The sequence below is a fragment of the Molothrus aeneus genome, chromosome 1 (assembly GCF_037042795.1).
Source record: "Molothrus aeneus isolate 106 chromosome 1, BPBGC_Maene_1.0, whole genome shotgun sequence".
NCBI lineage: Eukaryota > Metazoa > Chordata > Aves > Passeriformes > Icteridae > Molothrus > Molothrus aeneus.
Window position 1 is genome coordinate 18,441,584 of NC_089646.1, and position 22,349 is coordinate 18,463,932.

The 22,349-nt window shown below is 38.1% G+C and overlaps 1 protein-coding gene across 1 annotated transcript in view; it reads right to left on the bottom strand.

The window, feature by feature from the left end:
• Window positions 1–21,438, bottom strand: part of ARMC3 (armadillo repeat containing 3) — a 61,885-nt gene extending 40,447 nt beyond the window's left edge. Inside the window, exons 1-5 of the mRNA XM_066552238.1 lie at window positions 21,288–21,438; window positions 14,472–14,515; window positions 10,005–10,053; window positions 2,481–2,598; window positions 354–479 (exon numbers count right to left, since the gene is read on the bottom strand). Of these exons, the coding sequence (XP_066408335.1) occupies window positions 354–479; window positions 2,481–2,598; window positions 10,005–10,052 (292 nt within the window). The 5' untranslated portion in view covers window position 10,053; window positions 14,472–14,515; window positions 21,288–21,438. The remainder of the gene's footprint in view (window positions 1–353; window positions 480–2,480; window positions 2,599–10,004; window positions 10,054–14,471; window positions 14,516–21,287) is intronic.
• Window positions 21,439–22,349: the final 911 nt, after the last annotated feature.

Below are 22,349 nucleotides of genomic sequence, written 5' to 3' on the forward strand. Positions count from 1 at the left end.
ATTCAAATCCGTGTTTGTGCAGCACCACTGACAATATGCTAATGCTGAATTAGAAGTAATCTAAGAGGGCAAGGTCCAGTGCAGCATGACAAGCAGGTAGCAGCTGATGAAAAGACTTAGACTGTGGTTGGGATATCCTCATGGAAGAAAACTGGGTAAGATCTTCACCAAATTAAGACCTGTTTAATTGCATTAATCAGCTATAGGTCTATAAAGCACTATAAAATAACAGGCACTGAAACTCAACCTTACATCACTTTACTCTGGGCCATTAATATAAGATTTTTTCACATGATCAACCTCTTGTCTTGATGACTACACACTGAAAAATAGTAAAACCTCAAGACTCTTACTATTAGAAGCCATGATGCCAAATACCATGACGGCATTTCTGCGTACAAGTGGATCTTCGTGTGAGAGGAGCTTATATAGATGTTCCAATGCTCCAAGACCAAGAAGTGTCACTTTGTTTTCATCACCTGAAAAGGAACTGGGTTAAAAGCCCAAGAAAAAGGCCAGCAACCTCACAGCTCTAATGAATCAAGGTAAAACCTCTACCAATCTTTTATTGAACAGTAGAACCAAAGAACAGAGGCCTGACAGCTCCTTTGAAGATCATTTGATTTACACCCCTAATAAATATGCCTCAAATAGTTTCAAGGATTAATAGTATCTCAGATTAATTCTCATTTTTCAAGCAAAGGACGCCTCTGTCTATTGGACACTCCACTCATTTGTTGGAGACAAATGGAAGTGGAAGTACAAAGGAAAGCTTCCTACTTAGCAAAGTATAGGTGAACAGTATCAGGTGAATACTGTACACCTGATAAAATTCAGGTGAATATGCATTTTATTTTCCTCCTCTCTTGCCTCCCAATTGCATTTTCCTCAACATAACAGTTCACTGATTCTGTGACTCTTTACTATCCCTCAAGGGAAGCAACTACCAGGATTTGTATCATTATTCCGACCTAAGATTTCTACCACCTGAGAATGAAGTGCTTTATAGCTGAATAGGTGCTGGACATGGAAAAACAGAGGAGTTTAGTATGATTACAGCCTTCTGTCCCTCCTCACACAAAACACACACAAACCTCAAGAAACAAAATCCCAATCCTACTCCTATTCTCAGTTCCCACAACAGTTTTATAATTCATTTTCTAATGAAGCATGCCTGCCCTTCCTGGCTACAAGTGAGAAATGTGAGAGGAAGCTGGACATCTGTGCTCATTCTCAGGCCAAGACATGCTTAAAATGGAGAAGTTATTATTTATTATGGGACTTTTTACTAGCAACACTTCAAAAAATTAGATTAACTGCAATTAATTAACTGAAAACAACCCCTTCTCTTGTGCCACACCACAAAGTTACAGTCTAGTCTTCTGGAAGATTACAGGAATATCTACATTAATAATTTAAAGGATTATTCTTTTAAACATAAAAGACATAGCACATCTGCCCTTCTGCAGTGTGACATATTTTGCTGCGGACAGGAGGGAAGGAGCCAGCAAGAGTTTATGGTTCATAGTTGTCTCCCAACAGTCCACATTCTCTCTTCACATCTTCAGAATTTGATCCCATGCCCTCAACCAAGCTTGCCATATTAATCAGAATCTAAATATCTTTCAGAACCCAGTGACCCCTAGCCAGCTGTCAAAGACTTCTGCCATTCTCACAACTTCATCAGTGTTGGTAATTTACATCAGTATCATAATCAGCATATAAATGCATAATTTTTAAAGAAAACACAAATGAAATGGAAATTAAAATTAAACCAGATTAATCAGAGCAAGAATACCACCAGTGCATACCAATGTGAGTGGCTAACATCGAATCACATGGAATAAGTAGGAGACAGCATAGGAAATTACGTGCTACATAAATTTTAGCCTTTGTTATACAGCTATTTGTCTCCTGAGCACCTTGAACATGATGTTTAGCTATAGATTATACAGGGACCTTTGGAAGATTCAGAATCTTGGAGACCTGTTAGATTCCCAACTCATACAGAAATACGCTTGATAAAGGAGGCTGAGCAGCCTCCAATGAATCACCTGCACAGAAACACCAACACAACAACTTTGTGTCAAAATAACAGAAAAAGGCTAAGAGGTTCTTGTCATTGAAAACTGAAGATTAAAATCACTACACTGTACAGACGTTTCAAACTCCAACATAAAAAAAGAACTCTTTCTCAGTTGCAGATCTGTTGCTTATAAAAACCCATATCTATCTTATATTTAAAATGAGCTCTATTAAACAGTATATATAAAATTCTCCAACAAAATTATGAAAGTTTCCTTCATGCAAACTACAAGACTTCTTTATTGCTGCAACTACAGGTTGGATAGGCATTTCAAAAAACTCCCCCAAACTTCAACAGATACCTTTGAGGAGAAAGTAAGATTTCAATGCTAGGAAATGAAATAATTATCAAAATATAAGCACTGCAAAACAAAGTATATTGTAAAAATACTAACCTTTTGATGCAAATTTATATAGAGCATCACATGCTTTGGCCAAAACTTCATTTTCAGGAGAACTAAGCATTAGCACAACTGTTGCTGGTGTTTTGCTTTCTATCAATAAAGGATCAAACTAAAAACAAAACAAAAAAAAAGGGAAGGAAAAGTTTGATTTTTACTGAGTCTTCCTGTGTGCTGCGGTAGATCCCACATTTCATTAAATATAAAATAAATCTTGTTTGATATCTACACTGAATTAGAAATATTAATGAGTTGCTGTTTCCTTGGAAAAGTCCAATTCTTTTAATAACAATTAGAGTAACTGGTGAAAAATTAGAAAGAATAATTGACTTCCAAATAAATACAACCATGATTTCAACACATATGAGAATTCTGGGAAAACCTTCATGCTTCCCTGCAAATCTAGAAATTTTTGAAGGTAACAAGCTATGTCGTTGTTATACATGTAAGAGCATTCTGAGACTTCAGAACCAGACATGAGAAGTTTTTTTGAGCATCTGTACACAGAGCCCGTGGACTCAGCAGGTGTACAATGAAGAGGATTTCGTTACTCTGTGGCAATATCACTTTGCTGCTGCTTAAAAAATAAAAGAACACTTTCTGTGCCTTTGTCAGCTCAGTTCACCAGCTCACCATGATCCCGTACTAGATGAAGTACTTGCAAGATATAATTCCTGCTCACCCAGCTAGAAATGATACAAAGGTTTCATTTCCATTTCTGAGCTCTCTCATGCAGAAAGAAATCTTCCAACAAATCGGACAGTTTTCACCCTCTTAATAGACTCCTTAGGACTAACATCACTTAAGCAAGGGAATCCTCTAAAAAAGCCTTTTGTTTCCTAAGAAGACTCAAGGAATTCTGAAAATTCTACTCATTAAAAAGTTTTAAGCTTCCTTGAATTTAAAGTAAATGATTAGCATGGTTTCTATCCTCACACTTCAGGCCTATACAGTATCTGTGTTACGTACGGAAACTACTGGATACTGGGGTCATGCAGTTTTTCGAAAACAATGTATTACCTTTAAAATATAGCAGATTATAAGATAGCAATACAAATTAATTTTAAATATTACAATATATATACATATATATTTACAAATGTCAATCATTTTATTTACTTCATTAAAAAACTTCTAATAGCTACATCACAGGCACATGTATAATATTTATACATTGATCTGATACCAAAGTCAGAATTGCATTGCTCCATTTTCAGCATTTCTCATGTTTACAAGTAATTGTATAAATCCCAACTCAATGAAAATTCCTGGGATTTAATGAACGGTTGGCACATGAGCTCAGTGAAATTAGTCTAATCTTTATTTACTTAGACATTAGATTTGCTATTACTGTATGCAATATTCAATAGGCACTCTCTATTAAAAGCACTTTTGTGCTAAAAATGTAGTAAAAATAGTCACTGAAATCAATGTATCTTTAAGAATCAGAGGCCTGAGCAAGTGAGTGATTGAGGAAGAAATTCTTTACTGTGTGGTGACTGTGCACTGGAACAGGTTGCCCAGAGAGGGTGTGGAGTCTCCCTCACTGGAAATACCCAAGAACCATCTGGATGCAAGCCTGTGCAATGTGCTCTGGGATGACCCTGCATGTTGGACCAGATGACCACTGTGGTCCCTTCCTACCTGACCCACTCTGTGATTTGCTGGGAGGTAATGTTGTTCATCCAAACTATCACAGAACTCCTTATGAGCTATCGTTATGTCTGCATAGATAGTGTTCCACCTTTTTTTTTTTTTATCCAAGGCTTGCATCTAAATCTTCATACATTATTGCAGACTCTTCCTGTAATGGCACATACAGGACATTATATGTGCTAGAATAATATACTTGAAGTTACAAACAACTTTGAATTAAACACAGAAATTTAACTAATTTATAAGCAACAACATTTCCATTATTCAGTTTGTATTAAGAAAATAGCAAGTTAAATGAAAAAAGAAAGCTATAACATGTCTTTGATCTTGACTTTTGTGTATGTTTGGTTTTGGTTTGGGATTTTTTGGGTTGGTTTTTTTTTGTTTGTTCATTTTTGTTTTGCTTGTTTGTTTTGTTTCCATTAGGGATTTTTTTTGAGGGGAGGGGTGTTTTGTTTTTTGTGCTTTGGGTTGTTTTTTACTTCCATCAACTTAATTTATTCGAAACTGAATGTAATACAAAATATGTTTCCAGTCAGACCAAAGACCCACCTAGTCACTCCTCCTGTCTCTGACAAGGGCCAAGTAATAGGTGTGGCCAAGCAGACTATTAAATTTTACTTATGTTCCCTCTCAGATACTAGCTCTGCAACCTAGAGAACTGGAGAACCTAGTGATTTTATCTCTGGGTTCAAAAAGTCCAGGAAAAACTTGCTACATAATTTTTGAAGCCATCTGTATTTTAACACCCTTAATATTCTGAGACACAAGTATCACAGTTAAATATTCATAAAATAACTGTGCCTCTTCTTTGTTTTAAAAATACCACGTGATAATTTTATTTATCCTCCACAGTTCATTCACTATAAGAAAAGGTGAAATAAATTACACTCATTTGCCTTCACTGTATATTCATAATTTCATAAGTTTCTATGATATTCCTCTTCACAGTGATTCCTCCTGAGAAAGAAGAAACCAACTCCCTTTGATCTTTCCTAAAACAGAGGCCACCCGACTGTCCTTCTTGTCTTTCTTAGTTCATTCTTTCTTGGTTCATCCTTTCTTAGTTCATCCTGATGTCTTTCTAGTTCTTTATAGTTCAGCTCTACCTTTTTGGGATGGGAACACCAGAACTGTTAATGGCATTCATGTGCATGCTAGTAACACAATGTTTTGTCTTTCATTTCTGGAACTTGACATTTTGTACTTATTCACTTTCTCCTACTTAGGAACTGGATGCCATTTTCATGAAAATATCCACATTCATTCTGATAAACTTGATGACACAGCTGCAGAATAAAAATCCCACAACTGGCAACTTCTCTCCATTACAAAATCTGAACAATAATTTGTTTTCTTACCTTTGCTTCCTATTTTATAACCAGACTTTACTACTACAAGAGTAATTTCTTTTTACCTGTTCATCTTTATGAGAGTGAAAAGCCTGGTCTGAAAACTTTTGGAAAAGCTAAGCAACTATATCAATTAGAACATCATTATCCAAAGAATACCCCTCTAAAGAATTCAAGCAGATTTCATAGCTCAAACACTCCTCTACACAAGCACTATTGATTCTTCCCCATTACTATCATATTTCTCCATGGGTTTGATTTTGTTTTTTTCAAGAACTATTTCTACCAATTAACACAGCACAGAAGATAAACTTCATGTAATTATTGCTGTATTTCCTTTTGAAAACACAATTTTCTACCATCCATTCCTCTAGTACCACATTTTCTGATGTTAGCTATTTTTCATTTAACACAACACCTGGGCAAACACTATTTATTCCTACTTGGGCAATTTTATCACATTTATTTTAGTGATTACCACATTGCTTTGTCTTTTGACACAAAAATAAGTAATTTCGCTTTTCTTTCATGACTGCAATCACCTAATAGTGTTCACCCTAAGAAGCTTTTTGCATCCAGTCAATTTGAAAAAGCTTTACTGCTACTTTTTGTATCTTTGCTAGTTCTCTCCCAAAATATTTTGATGCAGGGTGACAATGCTTTTACTTCTCATTGGAAGTGGAAGCATTTTTTTGTTTTCCCATTTGGATGAAAATCCCACCTTTTGAAGGATGTATTCATCTGCTAATCATTCTATTATTTAATCATGCTGGTTTTCCTTTTTTTTTTTAATCCCTTGAATTTGATTTAAGGTCAGTTTTAACCTTTCACCTCTCATAGAATCTTCAGAAGAACTACAGATATCTTCACTACTCTTAGTCCCTTTACCTAGAAAAACAGGTTTAGTAGATACCTGGATATGCTAATTATTTCAGTTCTGTGGGCGTCTGATCTCCTGTACTAACAATAAACCCCAAGATATTCACTGAATCACGAACAGTTGATATTAGAAGGCACCTCCAAAGATGATCTGGTCCAACAGCTCTGTTCAGAGCAGGGTGAGCTAGAGCTCAGGGCCAGTGCACAGTCTGATTTTGAGTAACCCCAAGGATGGAGACTCCACAAGCTCCCTGGACAACCTATGCCATGCTCCATCACTGTTAAGGCAAAAGAGGAAATTTTTTTTCTTATTAAATGGAAACTTCCTGCATTTCCCTTTGTGCCTACTGCCTCTCATCTTTTCACAGGACACCACTGTGAAGAGCCCAACCTGATTTCTTTACTTCTTCCCATCAGCAAGTTTTACACTGACAAGACTCCTCCAAGCCTTCTCTCAAGACCAAGCAGTCCCAACTGTCAGTATCTCCTCCTAAGACAAATGCTCCAAGACTTTCTTCCACTAAGGCCTCATCTCTCTCGTACCAGAGAACACAGAACAGAACACAGCGCTCCAGGTGTGGCCTCACTCACCAGTACTGAGTGAAACACAAGAGTCCCCTTTCCCAGGCTGCTGGCAACACTCTGCCTAATGCCCAGGATTTTGTTAGCTTTCTTTGTCCCAAGTTCCCATTTCTGATGCAAGTCCACCAGAATCACCAGGTTCTTTCCTGGAAAGCTGCTTTCCAGCTGGTCTTCACCCAGTCTCTACCGGATATTCTTCCCCCAGGTGCAGGACTTAGCCATTTCCCTTTATTGAACTTAATTAAATTCCCTATTTCCTATTTCTCTAGCAAATTGTTGAGGCCCCCCTGAATGGCTGCACAACCATCTGGTCTGTCAATCACTCCGCTTAATTTTTTATCTTCTTCGAACTTGCTGGGTGTGCACTCTGTCCCATCATTCAGGTCACTAAGGAAGAGGTTGAACAGTATCTGCTCCAGGATCACCCCCTGGAGCACAACACGAGTGCCTGGCCTCTAACAGGATCTCATGAGGCTGATTACAACCTTCTGAGCCTGTCAGTTCAGCTACCTTTTGGTTCATTAACACTGTATATCTCTTCTGTTCTTCACCAGTTTACCTATGAGGATGTTACAAGAGGCAGTTTTGAAAGCCTCACTAAAGTCAAGTCAAATTAATATTTAGACATTAATCAAAAGAAGGTGTTTATGTGGGGACAATTTCAGGAGCTGACTGTGCCAATTCATACATTCCACTTTTTTTAATAACAGTCTTGTGAATGAAGCCTTTTTCAAAAATACTCAGGTATCTATAGCTTTCTTTAAGTGATAACACTTCAGTATTTTCTCTAGGGATAATCTCAGGCTCCCCTTTCAATATCCATGACCTAGCTGATGATCAAATAATAGTATTGTCTAGACCAAACTTAATGTAGATATCATGTGAAAAGTTCCTATCAATCTATGTCAAAGCTAGCATATTTTATCTGCCTGAATTGCTGTCTTAGGTCATTCATATAGAGATAGAGGCTCAAAGAAATGTTTTTCCTCTTGGAGACCAGTTCTCAGAACAGAGAATACTATAAGACAAATTAGGAAAGGCAGTGAAAACAGAGTCCTCAGGAATACTTTCTGAAACATGTAAGCAGTGGCTAGGCTAAGAGATGTGTTTCCCACCTGTTCCTAGAAATCTATAAAAAATTAGTGGTCATCTGCAGTACCATATATTCTCAGAGCATTCCACATGCACAAAGGCCTTCTTTTATAAGCCCATCTACATTATCTCAAGGCTTCTTTTCTTGGACTTGACATTTTCATAAACAGATTATCAATCACAAGATAATAGCTAATACATATTTTATTTTGTCTGCATCTCATTTCCTGCCATCTGAAACACCCAGGTGAAATTTAAAGTTTTCAGATTTGATTTTACTCAATTATTATGAACAAAATTCTAATTATGGTAAGATTTTCTTCATTAATAGTTAAAATGATATATTTTCATATTTAATACTGTCCTGATATGCCACATTTCTCCTGCTACAACTGTCAGAATAGACATGCTAGGCTGAAGCACAATAAGGGTAAAAACTAAGCCAAAAGCTGTAGATGCCATCTGGAATTCACTCTTTCCAATTCATTCCTTTTGATAGTTTTACTGACTTTTTCTGTGTATTCACAGGTTATTGTAGATTGTAGTACCTAGCATGCTGTACCACCATTTTCTCTAGAAAATCTAATTGCGTATTTTGGATATAGAAATTGTGGTGCTGCATCGACTGATTTTCTAGCTATTTACTTCAGCTCCTCTGTATGACTTAAATGTGTTGCTGTGCCTTTCAAACCTTTTCTTAGGCTGCAAAGATATTTAGTCTTAATTTCTCAGGCCTGTTTGAATTAGACTCATCTACATACACCTTCTTTGCAAGTGTATTCTTTATATTCTTTATATGTTGAGGTTTTATGCAATTTCTTTTCATAAGGATTTATTATTGATTGAAGGCTATGAATTACATTTGTAATATTCACCTTTCCACAGAACAGCTGGGTAAACCTGATGTCAACTGCTGTGTCTCAGTGACATCATGACTATTGGATATTACTGTCTTAGTCAAAACTATATATGCTTATTTAATATTGAAATTGCAACGTAGTTTTTGCTGACTTTTCTGTGACCTTTGAAAAAGCTCTCACAGTACTACAACTCTTTACACATAAATCCACTGTGTTTTTTAAACAGTGTAAAGATCTTGGCATTTGGTGGGACTCATTGAGGGAGTGGGACTCTTTCTGTGAGACTCATTGAGGTCCGCATTTTCATTAATTTGGTTGTTATTTGACACAGAGTTGATACTGTACTCTTTTCAATGTTTCTGTATTTCCTCTACTTCTTTCTGAAGAAAACAACTAAACTTTAAAAAATAGCTGTGTTTCAAACAATTATCTTTTTGGGGGCTTTTTTGTACCTTGTGAATTTACAGAAATTCTTGAAAAGTGTGCTAGTATCAGACCCTTAACCTCCACCTTTTGAAAAAAAAGTCTCCCGATAACCATTATTCTATATTTGGCTACAGCTCCTCTACTTTTCACTGTACTTCCAATGACAACAGAAAAACCTAAACTGCCTCTTAAGACTGTACGTATTTGCAAAAGAGACAGAGTATGTAGTATTATTCAAAATATTTGTCAAATTTTGTATTCTGTGAAAAAACACAGATCCATCTAGGCTTTTAACTCTTTCATCCTTAAAGAAAGAGAATGTATTCACAGTTGAAAATTTCACAGATTTCAGGTCGCTCTTCTCCATTCTCCTTTGATTTTTACGAAGAGAAAGCTAACACTGTTCTTCAAATAAAAAGAAGCCTGGATTGTTTCATACATAACTGTTTGCAATGCCTGCCAAAGACAACAATCTCTACAAAGAACTACACATGCCCAGTCACTCTGGTTTGTATGCCGTCCAAGAAAAGCAGAAACAGAGACATCTTTAAAAGCCATTTTTAGAATAATGTGGGTAAACCAGGAGAATAAGGAACTATGTAAGGACGGTAGAGCTGGGCCTGTAATTGTGTAATGTTTATTTTATAGCACATAGCAGTTTATAAACTTACCACATCCTTGGGTGGAGACTCTGTTTCCTTCTTTGCTTTTTTACCCATTCTAAAAACAAACAAACAAACAAAAATAAAAGCAGGCAAACAAACTCCCTTCTGTGTTTTAGGAACCAGTTTACCAGTAATTCAGGGAACCTTTTAAGAATGACTGTCTTATTCATTTTACCCACCAAATCAGTCTGAAAATTTCTTTGACAAAGTAATTTCTATAGAGAAAGTAGTCCCTCTTTCTAACATTTGTACACATTTGGTAAAATACATGTCAACAACATACATAGCTAAAAAGGTCTCAGACAGCACAGGCTTAGGTTGTAATGTGGTACAAATACATAGAATATTCCATTCTGTAAATTAATTTTATCTACATCTATAATCATATATCAACTTGAAAGTCCTTTTAGGGCATTTCCCCATGTTTGTCTACACATTCTATGTTGGCAAATATTCCATACAACTGCAGAATGTACAAATAAGTTCTACCTTGAAAACACGGTTCAAATGCAATTTGAATTCTCTGTTCTTATTTCACAGGAGACAAAAATCACGTCTGCAGGTATTAAGAAACAGTTCTGCACAGTATAAATGTCATTGATTTTTAAAAAGTTACATTTATTTACACAAAGTCCAGCTTGTCTTATTAATTTTTCTTTTTGTATTAGCACATGTGCACATAACCAAGAAGACCTCCTCAGCTGCACCTAATAGCAGCTTCTGAAGCATATGGATGTAATACCTCATGTGGACCTAATTTCATGTAGCTTGCAAAACTTCAGCAGAGCCTTCCAGTTGAGGTACAGGCAAAAGTAAAGGGCAACATGAGCCACTAGCACTAGCTTTACATAGAACATAACTCAAGTTATGGCAAACTTAAGTTTGTTTTAACAATGCGTAAAAGTGAAATGTGCACCGCTAGTACCCCTTGTTAATTCCTCGGTTAGTTCTCAAAGGGAGACCACACATTCACCCTCAGCCAGAGTTTATTGAGAGCCTACCTCTGCTATAAGAGATTATTTTCTAGTGCAGCATGAGCTGTAACCTGGATGCTTATTTGTTGTTTTCAACAAAAATTTGGAGCTCTTCTTGAATTTTCCAGTACTGCTCCTCTACCAATCTCTACAAATAAATTAACACAGCACTAATGAAAGCAGTTGATATAGCACATCCTAAAACCAGATCTGAAATTTCAGACTTCATAGGCAGGTCACTAATTACAGTTTTGAGAGGAAGATCCACACAGCCAAAGACTTTTCAGCTCTAATCTGCTTTATCCTTTTGCATCTGTACACACACATGCATGAAACACACACACAAATTCAGTGTGTCAGAAAGCACAGCTTTGGCCAGAGACAAATTAATTTATATAAGAAAAAGCATAAGAACAATTTATTGACAGTATATTCAACAGGTGTGATGGACATACTACCTTCTGATTTATGCAGTCACTGTAGAAAGTAAGAATCATGCACACATGCAAGAACCAGATTTAGATGGACATTCAGGAAATCTGGGTTATTTAGATTGTGCTAGATCCCAGTATGGAGATATGGACACATACTCAGAATCATTCAGTTCAGCTCAATTCATTTCAGATATAAATTAAGCTGCAGTCATAAAAGGCAATTCTAATTCTGAGTGAGTTTAATTAAGTTTAAACCAACTAATTTTAAAAGTTAATTAATGAAAAATTATTTATAATGTTATATAATTAATGTTCTCAGATTAAAATTATATATATTTCAAGACCAAGAATAACTGAGGCTTTTAATGGCAAATATTTCTTCACTCTGTATAAATACATACAATTTCTGAGCTTATTTTAAAGAAACTTTTACATATTTCTCAGTGTTCAGAAATATTTGGTTCCTTAAAAAATTTCATTTAAAAACAAGCAGTGTGATTTGTAGCAACAAGCAGAGAGAACAGGTCGATTACTTTACTGTCAGTTATGCCACTCAGTCTATTTCTTTGGTGCAGTTACTAATCTAAGTTTCAATACATTCTGCCATCAAACATTGGTGTGAGCTTTGTTTCCATAAACCTCTCTGTATTCAGTGGTCATTCTCTGACTTGAAGGAATGATGGACACGGAATTCTTTGGCTTACTGATAATTAAAAATGTGTCTTCTGCATTGAACTGCAATTATCACAGACAATCAATGCGTACAGGTATTGAAAGGCTACTGACCCATAAAAGAGCTTCTTTATTCAAATCCCTTTCTCTCCAAGATAACTGCATGCTGTCTTTTTCTCTGTAGATTCTCAGTTAACCAATCTAAATATTTTGAATTTGGACAACAATTGTAGTCGGGCTTAAATTTCTATACCTATCAAATGCTGGCTTAATGTTCCCTGTAAAACTTATTTTAAAAATGAAAATTATTCAAAATCATTCACTAGTAATTACGTGTACATGTAATTAAATTAATTCATTCCTGGAAAAACTTGCTGTTTATGGCATGGATGGGTTAACACTTTGCCTGGAGGAGACTCAGGGGGACCTTACTGCTCTCTGCAACTGCCTGAAAGGAGGGTACACCAAGGTGGGGGCTGGTCTCTTCTTCCACATAACAAGCATTACAGCAAGAGAAAATGGCCTCAAGTTGTGCCAGGGTTGGTTTAGATTGGATATTAGGAAATATTTATTCACCAAAAGGATTGTAAGCATTGGAACAGGCTGCCCAGGGAAGTGCTTGAGCCACCAGTCCTGGAGGTATTAAGATATTTGGTGCTCAGGGACATGGCTTAGTAGTGGGCTGGGCAGTGTTAGGTTAACAGCTGGACTTGTTCTAAAAGGTCTTTTCCAAACTAAATGATTCTATGTTTCTAAATTTTAAAGACAAAATTCTCATTTGAGTAATATCCTCTACTTCATGTCCTGCACATTTCTAGAATCATAGGAGCATGCCTTTTCTACATATGTTTTTTGAGATTAAAGGGTTGATTGTTTTAAATCATGTAGAGCTAGAGGTAATAAAGTACTTTGACCTAACAGATGTGGCCAATACATAGCCAAGCAATCCATGAAGTTATCATTCCATGCTACTTCCTGCCCTTCACCTGGAATTTATTGCCTCAGTGGTAGACAACCTAGCCTGCTTTTCCTTCTCCAACGCAGTTTTAGTGCAGTGGTGCAATCAGGTGGTGTCTCTCAAGCAGCAGGACAGTCATTATGTCTAACTAAATCCTCATTCCAAAACCACAATCCCCAAAGCTCTCCCTCAGCTCTGGCTATTCTTAGTGCCTTAGCTCAGTAGGCACTTCCCTGTTTCACTCTGAACTTCATTAGCTTTCCCACAGGACCAGAACCACTCCAGTATGAGCATCCTAAGTTAAACCCATATCCAGAATCTATGAGTAGTGTCCATTAAACAAAACTAAGTATCAGCACTAAAGTTAATCACTCTGCTTGATAATTGATGGAGATCTAATCAACCTATTCAATAGCTCTTAAGGCAGATTCATCTTAAAGGAGGTATCTAAAATGGAATAGCACCTTAAAAATAACTACTTTTTCCTTGGACCAAGACCAGAGTCTGGAGTTGTTAGCTCATGTATTTACATTGACATCTAAGTTTGTGAGCTAAGTTTATTACCCCATTTCTCCACATGAATCCACACGCCAGGCTAGCTCTGGCAGACACTATCATAGCAGACTGAACACCAGCAGAACCAGGCATACAAAAAAACACAGCCACCTTGTCTTTTTTGCAATGGCTGCAGGAACAGGCACATCTCCAGTAATATCTCTATGACCAGAACATTCTGCCTGTGAGTGGAAAATGATTTTGCAGAAGGTCAGAAATGCAGATTTTTTGGTTCAAAGTGGAATGGAAGCCTCTAACTTCTAAACTATTTTATCAGGAACTGGCATCTCTGCCATGTCAAATAAAATACAGAAAATTTATTTAGTTTTTGGAAGAGTTGCTGCAGATGCCTGCTCAGAGGAACAGACTCCAAGTACTAGATCATAAGATAATGGTGGCCCTGATCCCTGTACTTTTTTATTTTTACTGTGATGCTTTAATGTGAATAGTTGCTTTTCTCAGTGTGAATACTTTCTTAGATTGCAAATTTGAGATACCCACTTATTTCTAGTCACTACACTTTTTATTTTTTAAAAACACAAGATGATGGCTAGCAAGTGAGCTTTAACAAAGAAAGAATCTATAAATTGTACTTTGAAATATGAGGAAATATTTCTGATTGTTTGTCTGTTTGAAATATTGAAGACTTATAAGTACTTCCTTTACCCTGTTAGAGTCCTGTTGCATACACCTAAAAAACATAGTATTTCCTGAGTTTAAATCAGACAATGCACTTAAAAAACACTTCCAGTTCCATTTGCATCTTCTGTTTTCTAAAACCTTAAATAACAGCTGCAACAACCTAGGACCCTGCACAAACTGTGAGAGCTGAGTTGAAGAACAGGAGTAAGTCAGAGGCACTGCCAGCAGTGGAACTTACCTCTTAGTCAAGGAATCAAAGGTCTGGGCTGAGAGCAATTACCCCTGTGGAAAAGCAATGCAAGGAGAAGGATTTAGAAATAGCTTCTAATCAGTTGTTTATTACATGATCCACTTTCAAATTAACAGTCAAATTCCTTAAAATAGTCTCAATCCGTGTTACTCCAACCTAGCCACGATTTTCAGGTTCTTACTGAAAATGATGCACAAGTAAGATTCTTTTTGCCTTACAGGAGATAATTTCATAATGTCAATTTAGTTGAACAAATTTAATTGAAGTATAGCTGTTTATTTTTGTCTCAGAGAAACTTTTTTCTTGTGATAACAGTGAAAATTGCCTATAAATCAGTCATTATCATTGATTATTTCAACCGATTTTTGTATGGACATTCTAGTACTGCTGCCCTCCAATGGAATCAAAAGATAATCATATCATCAGCAGGCAATCTCACTCCTTTCTTGAGTCCATAAAACAATATGTCCTCTGTATACCAGCCTTAATATCCTCATCATTCTCAGATAGCTTCATCTTAATTAAGAGAATAATGTGGAATAGTCTTGAAACTCCTTTCCTTCTCCCAAATTCTCCTTTCATCTTTTTTTCTGCCCAAATCCTTAAATATGGATCAATAGACTTCCCTTTCCCTGTGTTGTCATGACAGTGCAAGCATTACCACACTATTAAAAAACTTGGCTTCATATAATAAAAGAGTTAAAAAGAGATAGCAGGTCCAATTTAATATTCAGTTCCTGCAGATATAGATATTTGTGCCATATGAAAATAATACATTATGTGGGAGACCAATTAAGTCAAGGCCTTTGAATTTGCCCACTGTTTTATCTGTGTGCATGTGTATATTTGTTGAAAAAATGATGAGGAAGTTCCACCTGAATGAGGAAAAGCTTCTTTACTCTGCAGGTGATCAAGCACTGGAACAGATTGTCCAGAGAGGGTGTGGAGTCTCCCTCACTGGAGAGATTTAAGAACCATCTGGATGCAATCCTGTGCAATGTGCTCTGGGATGGCCTTGCTTGAGCAGGGAGGTTGGACCAGATGACCACTGTGGTCCCTTCCAACCTGACTCACCCTGTGATTCTGTGATTCTGTTAATAAGAACAGTCTTCCACATGGCTGATCAGTATCCAGCCTCCAGAATGACAACAGACAAATGTTTCTGATAAATGCCTGAAACTAATCCCAAAAGTCAGATTTCTTCCATCTGTTAGAGGGTTTCTATTTCCCTAAAGTACCAAGGTTTAGATCTCCTAAAGTTTTTATGTTCTTCCTAACAATAGTAGCTATTTTTACTGTCCACATAAACGCCTAATCCTTTTACCCCTCATTCTTAGACATGCTACAGCATATAACCAATTGTCAAGTGTCCTGTATAAGGAACTACTCCTTAGATTTAAAAATATGTAAATAGTTTAAATGTGTTATTCAATCCAACACAATAACCCTTCCTTCTTATATTACAACTTTAGTTACCAGATGCCTTGACTTGATCTTTTCTAACTTCCTTTATAAGTCACTGTACATTCTGATTTACCTCCTTTCTAAGCTGTCTTAATTATTTTTTTCCATATAGGTTTTCCAGACATGTATATTTCCTGTCTCAGAGTCCCTCTGTGACTGTTAAACCTTTCTCAGATATGACGTACCTAACAAGAAATACTGTAATCAATTCTAGAACACTACTGACTTATTCGAGTGACATTGTAACTTTCAGGGTATTTATTTTAACCCAGTTTCCTCAGTGAAGATTTTCACTAAGTTATCCACATATGGTAAACAGCTCATTTTCTCAGTCGATCACAATTTATTTAGATTTACTACTGAAGAGAATATATTGTTCCAAGTATTCCTGACATAAATTACACTGCTTTCATCAACAATGAGTTTTATTTGTCATGGTGTTACTAGTTCACCCAAATGCAGAAGAGCTCTCAGAAGTTTCTACAAGTCTTCTTTAGTTCTAACGAATTATTTTAATCTCACCAGAATATTTTTATTTCTCTATGTTATTGCTAATTTCCAAATTATAATGAACAGATTAAATAAACATCAGACCTAGGATCTATCCTTGGAGAATCCAAGCTGTGACAAGATGAATCGAGGAGATTTTTGTGTGTAATTCTAAATGTCTGAGATGCATAGTGAAATCCCTCATCCCATGAAAAACAGACTAAAGAAAAATTGACTTAATCTAAACCAAATGAGAGACACTAGTTGCACAACCATTATCTGAGCTATAATAGCCAGACACTTCCCATTCAGAAGGCAAGGATGGTCTGACTCAGGAAGAAGTACTAGTAAAAAATTAAAGACACTCCTAAGATTTTAGCCAGCTGTGACAATCTACATGAATTAAAATGAATGCTTCCTCCTGTCAGTTTCATGGGAGCATCAGGGGAAAGGGACATTCTGAACGAGTGTTGTCTCCCTCTCCCCATCACAGACACTGCATCATATTAATCCCACCTATCACACTATATCTTAAAAACCTTAAATATTTTTCCCACCTCTCTCATTAAGAAGTTGTTAAAAAAAGTTGTTCAATTATTTCAATTACTTTCTTTGCTGGCACGTATGAAAATATTCTTTATAGTAAATATTTATACTATACAATATATATTTACTGTATTCTATGCATGCCATATATTATATTCTATAAATTCCACATATAATTACATATATAGAATCAGAATACATTTAGGATCCTAGAATGGTTTTGTTGGAAGGGCCCTTAAAGATCATCTCATTCCAGCCCCTCTGCCATGAGCAAGGACACCTCCACTAGACAAGGTTGCTCAAACCCCCATCCAACCAGGCCTTGAACACGTCCAGTGATGGATCCACAACTTCTCTGGGCAACTTCTTCCAATGTCTCACCACCATCTGAGTGACTATGTAACCTAAACCTACTCTCTTCGATTTTTAAAGCCAGTCGCCTATGCCCAATCCCTGCATGCCCTTGTAAAAAGTCCCTTTCCAGCTCTCCTGTGGGGTCATTTTAGGTACAAGAAGGTGCTCTAAGGTCTCCCCAGAGCCTTCTCCTCTCCAGGCTGAAAACCACCAACTCTCTCAGCCTATCTGCATAGGACAGGTACTCCAGCCCTCTGATCATGCCCTTCCTCTATCTGAAGGTAACATTTCATTTTGTTAGCCTAAAGAATTCTGCTTTCCTCAAAAAAAAAAGATTCCTTATTTCCCACATAGACTCATAGAATCTGCTGGGTTGGAAGGGACCCATCAGGATCATCGAGTCCAACTCCTGGCCCTGCACAGCACCATCCCCAAAAGTCACACCATGTGCCTGAGAATCCAAGTGCTTCTTGAACTCTGTCAGGCTTGGTGCTGTGACCACTTCCCCGGGGACCTGTTCCAGTGCTGTGACCACTTCCCTGGAGACCTGCTTCAGTGAACAGGTCCCTAGGGACCTCTTCCAACCACTCTCTGGGTGAAGAAATTTTTCCTAAAAAAAAAAAAATCTCCCTTCACACACCTTGAGGCCATTCCCTCAGGTCATGTCACTGGTCACCACAGAGAAGAGATCTGTGCCTGACCTTCCATTTCTCCCTGTGAAGGCTGGGGAGGGGGGGGGGGCTCCTCTTGGTCTCCTTCAGGCTGAACAAGAGGAGTGATCTCAGCTGCTTCTCACACAGCTTCCTCTCCAGACTTTCACCATCCTCATGGCCCTCCTTTGGACACTCTAACAGTTAAATGTCTTTTTTACATTGTGGCACCCAAAACTGCCCCCAGCACTCAAGGTGAGGCTGCCCCAGCTCAGAGCAGAGCAGGACAATCCCTCCCTTGCCCTGCTGGCCATGCTGTGCCTGATGCCCCCCAGGACAGGGTTGGCCCTCCTGGCTGCCAGGGCACTGCTGGCTCAGGTTCAGCTTGCCATGGACCAGGACCCCCAGGTCCCCTTCCTGTTCATACATCCAGGGTTGTCACATCCCTGACACTTGACCTCATTAAATTTCACACGTCTGGTAATTGTCCAATCCTCTAATTAGTCCAGATCTTTCCCCGGGGCCTCTTTTAATGTAAATAACTAAAGAAACATGTATCTAAATTCAACCAGAATGTTTAAAGACTTATCTACAGAAAAAGATGCTCAAATAAGGGGCTTCACAAGCTCTCTGAAGACACATGCTGTTGAGTGAAGTGTTCAGATTGCTTTAGAAAGAAAAATCATGTCCCAGCAGCATGTTATTCATTGAATAATGTTTTAATAAAAATTGTAAAACATTATAATAATTATAACTTATAGTGAAATTTTATAATTATTCAGGCTTTTAACAAATAGAAATCCTAAATGAAACACAAACAGAATGTTTATCCTCCTCTCTATTTCAATTCATAATACACATATAATACATAATATATATTATCTCTAATAATTTTTCATGTGTATATGTACATTACATATATAGTAGGCTCTGTCTATTTTAAGGATACAAAACTGCAACCTTAATCAAAGGACTTCTCACACTGCACATACTGAAATCCTATGTTCTTTCCTTTCTTGGTAAAAAAGTTTACCACTGCAAATATGTAGTTTATGCATGTACAAGCAAAAGAGCAAGAAGAGACATGGCCATATGTCACCATCTGGCTAACTAAAGTACTGTTGAAGAGCATGAAGTATTTTTCAGAAAATGAAGTTATTTTAAACAATATAAATAGGCTCTGAAAAATGGCTATGATGCAACATAGCAAAGGCAACAAAAGAGTTTCTGCAGGCTGTAAAGGGGACTCAAAAAAAAAAAAGGCAGCAACCACAAAACACACACACACACACACACACACACACACATGAATTATGAGTAAGGAACACCATAACATAAGTAGAACCCCAGGAAATGAGATAAACTCTAAGTTTAGCCCTTACTTTTCCAAGACCCGGTAAGAATATAGGAATATGGAAACTGCTTCCATTAATAATTTTATCTTCAAAGAAATGTATTGGCTGTTTCCTTTTCTGAATTTTTGCTTTAGAAAGATCATCCTCATAAGCGTTTTTTAAGTCCTTTTGAAAACATGGATGACCTCTGCTGAGCATCCCAGATGAAGCCTCCCCTGCCTTGTACAAAATTGTACTCATACTTCTTTGTCAACACGGGAAACGTCTCAGATGTGTTACTATCACGTTCATGATTTTGATGGTTATGTCTGCAAGGGTAGCCCTATTGTTTCATTTGAACTGCTCATTTACCAGGCTCTATTATGTTTGCAGTAAAAAAAAAAAAGAAAAAAGACATTTGTTGCAGTTTAAGACAAATATGGAGGTAGCCGATTTGCAAACCTAAGGACAGCAGTGGACATATAAGCCCATGTTGGCATTCATTGTGTTAGAGGAATATTAGACAATCAGAAAATGGCAACCCGATAAAAATAAAAAAATGAAAGGAAGTTAAAAAAGGAAATCTTGCTTTCATCAATAAATGTGAAATTGATCTTGCTCACTGTCAATGAACAATAGAAAGCAGATGTCTTTACCTTGCATAATCTCAGACTATCTTGTATAGATGATAATATCAGATAGCCAAAAAGATTTTAAAAGAGTTCTGTACTATAGACAATGCTTCTCTACCAGCTGATCCATATTTTGCTTTGAAATTCCCATCTACAATAGTCCCAAGACTTTTGAAATATTAATAAATGAGGTGAGGTTTTCCCCCTAATAGCCTAATCACCCGTTACTGTTCTTTTAGAGAAACCCTCTGTATCCAATTGGGTTTTTTTAAATTCTCATCTCCAATCCACAGAATTTTAGATTTCATACCTTTCATGTTACTGTCACACAGAAATTCCACGTCTCACTGAAGAGAACTGTTATTTTTCTTTTTCCATGTTATCTATCTAGATTTTTAAATAAAATGCTTTTTCTTCTACCATCTAAGTTTCCTTACGGCAGGTCTTTCCTTACTGCAGTTTCTTGCTTCCCAATTCGCATCTAAAAAGACTGGTACAGTTATCTGCTGAATGTGTCCACTCATTGCTGACATCAGTTCCTAAATTCCCAGTTTCTAGTATGAAATAGTGTGAGGAGCCCTTCAGTGCAGGATATTCTGTCTGGGTTTAAATTTTATCTATGTTCATACTGATGCACTTCAGTTGTTATTAAACATCACAACTTTAATATAAATCTTGCAATTGCCACTACTGTTCTTAAAGGGGTTGATATCCTTATCATGGAGACAGTAAGTTTTTAGTGGGCTTTTTGGCTGTGGTTGGAGGAAACTTCAATGTACGCCTTTAAGAATTACAGAATCTTAGAATGATAGTTGGAATGTGATCTTGACAATTATCTAGTTCTAACTCCTCTGCCGTGGGCAGGGCACACTTTCCACTAGACCAGGTTTCTCAGAGCCCCATCCAACCTGGCCTTGAGCACCTCCAGGGATGGGACATCCACAACTTCCCTGGGCAACCTGTTCCAGTGCCTCACCACCCTCTCAGTCAAGAATTTTTTCCCAAGATCTAATCTAAACCCACTCTCTTTCAATTTAAACCCATTCCCCCTTATCCTGTCACTACGTGCCCTCGTAAACAGTCTTGCTCTGTCCTTTCTGTAAATTCTCTTCTGGTACCTGGAAGGATGATATCACAAAAAAAAAAAAAAAAACCAAACCAAAACCAAAAACAAAACAAAAACAAAAAACCACCCAAAAAACAAAACAAAACAAAACCAAAAAATTACCCAACAAAACAAAACAAAACAAAACCCACAAAAAAACCCAAAACAAAACAAAACAAAAAAACCAAAACAAAATTTAAAACCCCCCAACTTTTAAAACCTTAACTTACTCCGAAGGTCTACAGACACTTGGCCCTCAGTTCACTGGCAAGCGCCGAGGAGCCGGACCCCCCGGCAGCCGGGGCACGGCCCGAGGGCTCCGGCCGCTAACGCACCGCCCGCCCGATACCGCCGATGCCGCCCGGCACCGCCGCGACCCGGGGGCTGTACCGGTGGTTTGTGCTCACTGCCCCGAGCCCCGCTGCCCTCGGCGCGGCCAACGCTGCCCGGCCTTGCCCGCAGCCAGCGGAGCGCAGCGCCCGCGCCCCCCGCACCGCCCGGGGGCGATCGCGCAGCGCCGCCCGCGCCGCTGCTTCGGCGTTGCCGGGAGACGGCGGCGGCCGCGCCTGAGGGAGGCCGGGCCTGAGGGAGCCGGGCCTGCCGCCCCCGCGCCTCCTTCCTTCCCTCCGCTCTGCCGGCTGTCCCTGGGCAACGGCTTCGAGCGTTTCGTGTGAGCTCCCAGAAGCCTTCAGGGAGCGTTCCGCCGTGACACACGCGTTTAATCCAGTTCTTCACAGTGTATCCCGACTCCGAAGTGCCGGTGACGCTGCTTTGAGGGAAACTTCAAGTCGTTAATGTTGATGGGCGCTGGGTAATGATGGAAAAAAGAATCAGTTATTTCTGCAGACTAAAGGAAAAGGCTGCTTACTCACCCAAAGACACAATTTTTGAAAATTAACCAACGTGTGCAGTCTGTCTAAAATTTGCAAATTGGTATGTTCACGCCTTACTTTTGTGATTTTTCTCTACCCTGTTTCACTGTCTATTTTCAGGGCATTCATGCGGAAAAAAAATTAGAAAAGTGGAAGCCAGCAGTTTTCAGGAGCAATGGGCAAAGCCCCTCTCCAGGTAGAGCCCGGCTCTGCCAGTCAGCGCCCCGTGGGCAGAGCATCGGCGCAGAGGCACAGCGGGCCCGAGGGGCGACCTCCACTCCTCAGCTCTGGGCTGGTGATGAAGGAAGCTGTGCTCTGTGGGGAATTGTGCTAGTCTCAGAATAATAATTCATTCCAGTGTTCTCTTTTGCCAGCCAGGGCTGTTCTTGAAGGAATCCTAAGCTGAATTCTGAAATCAAA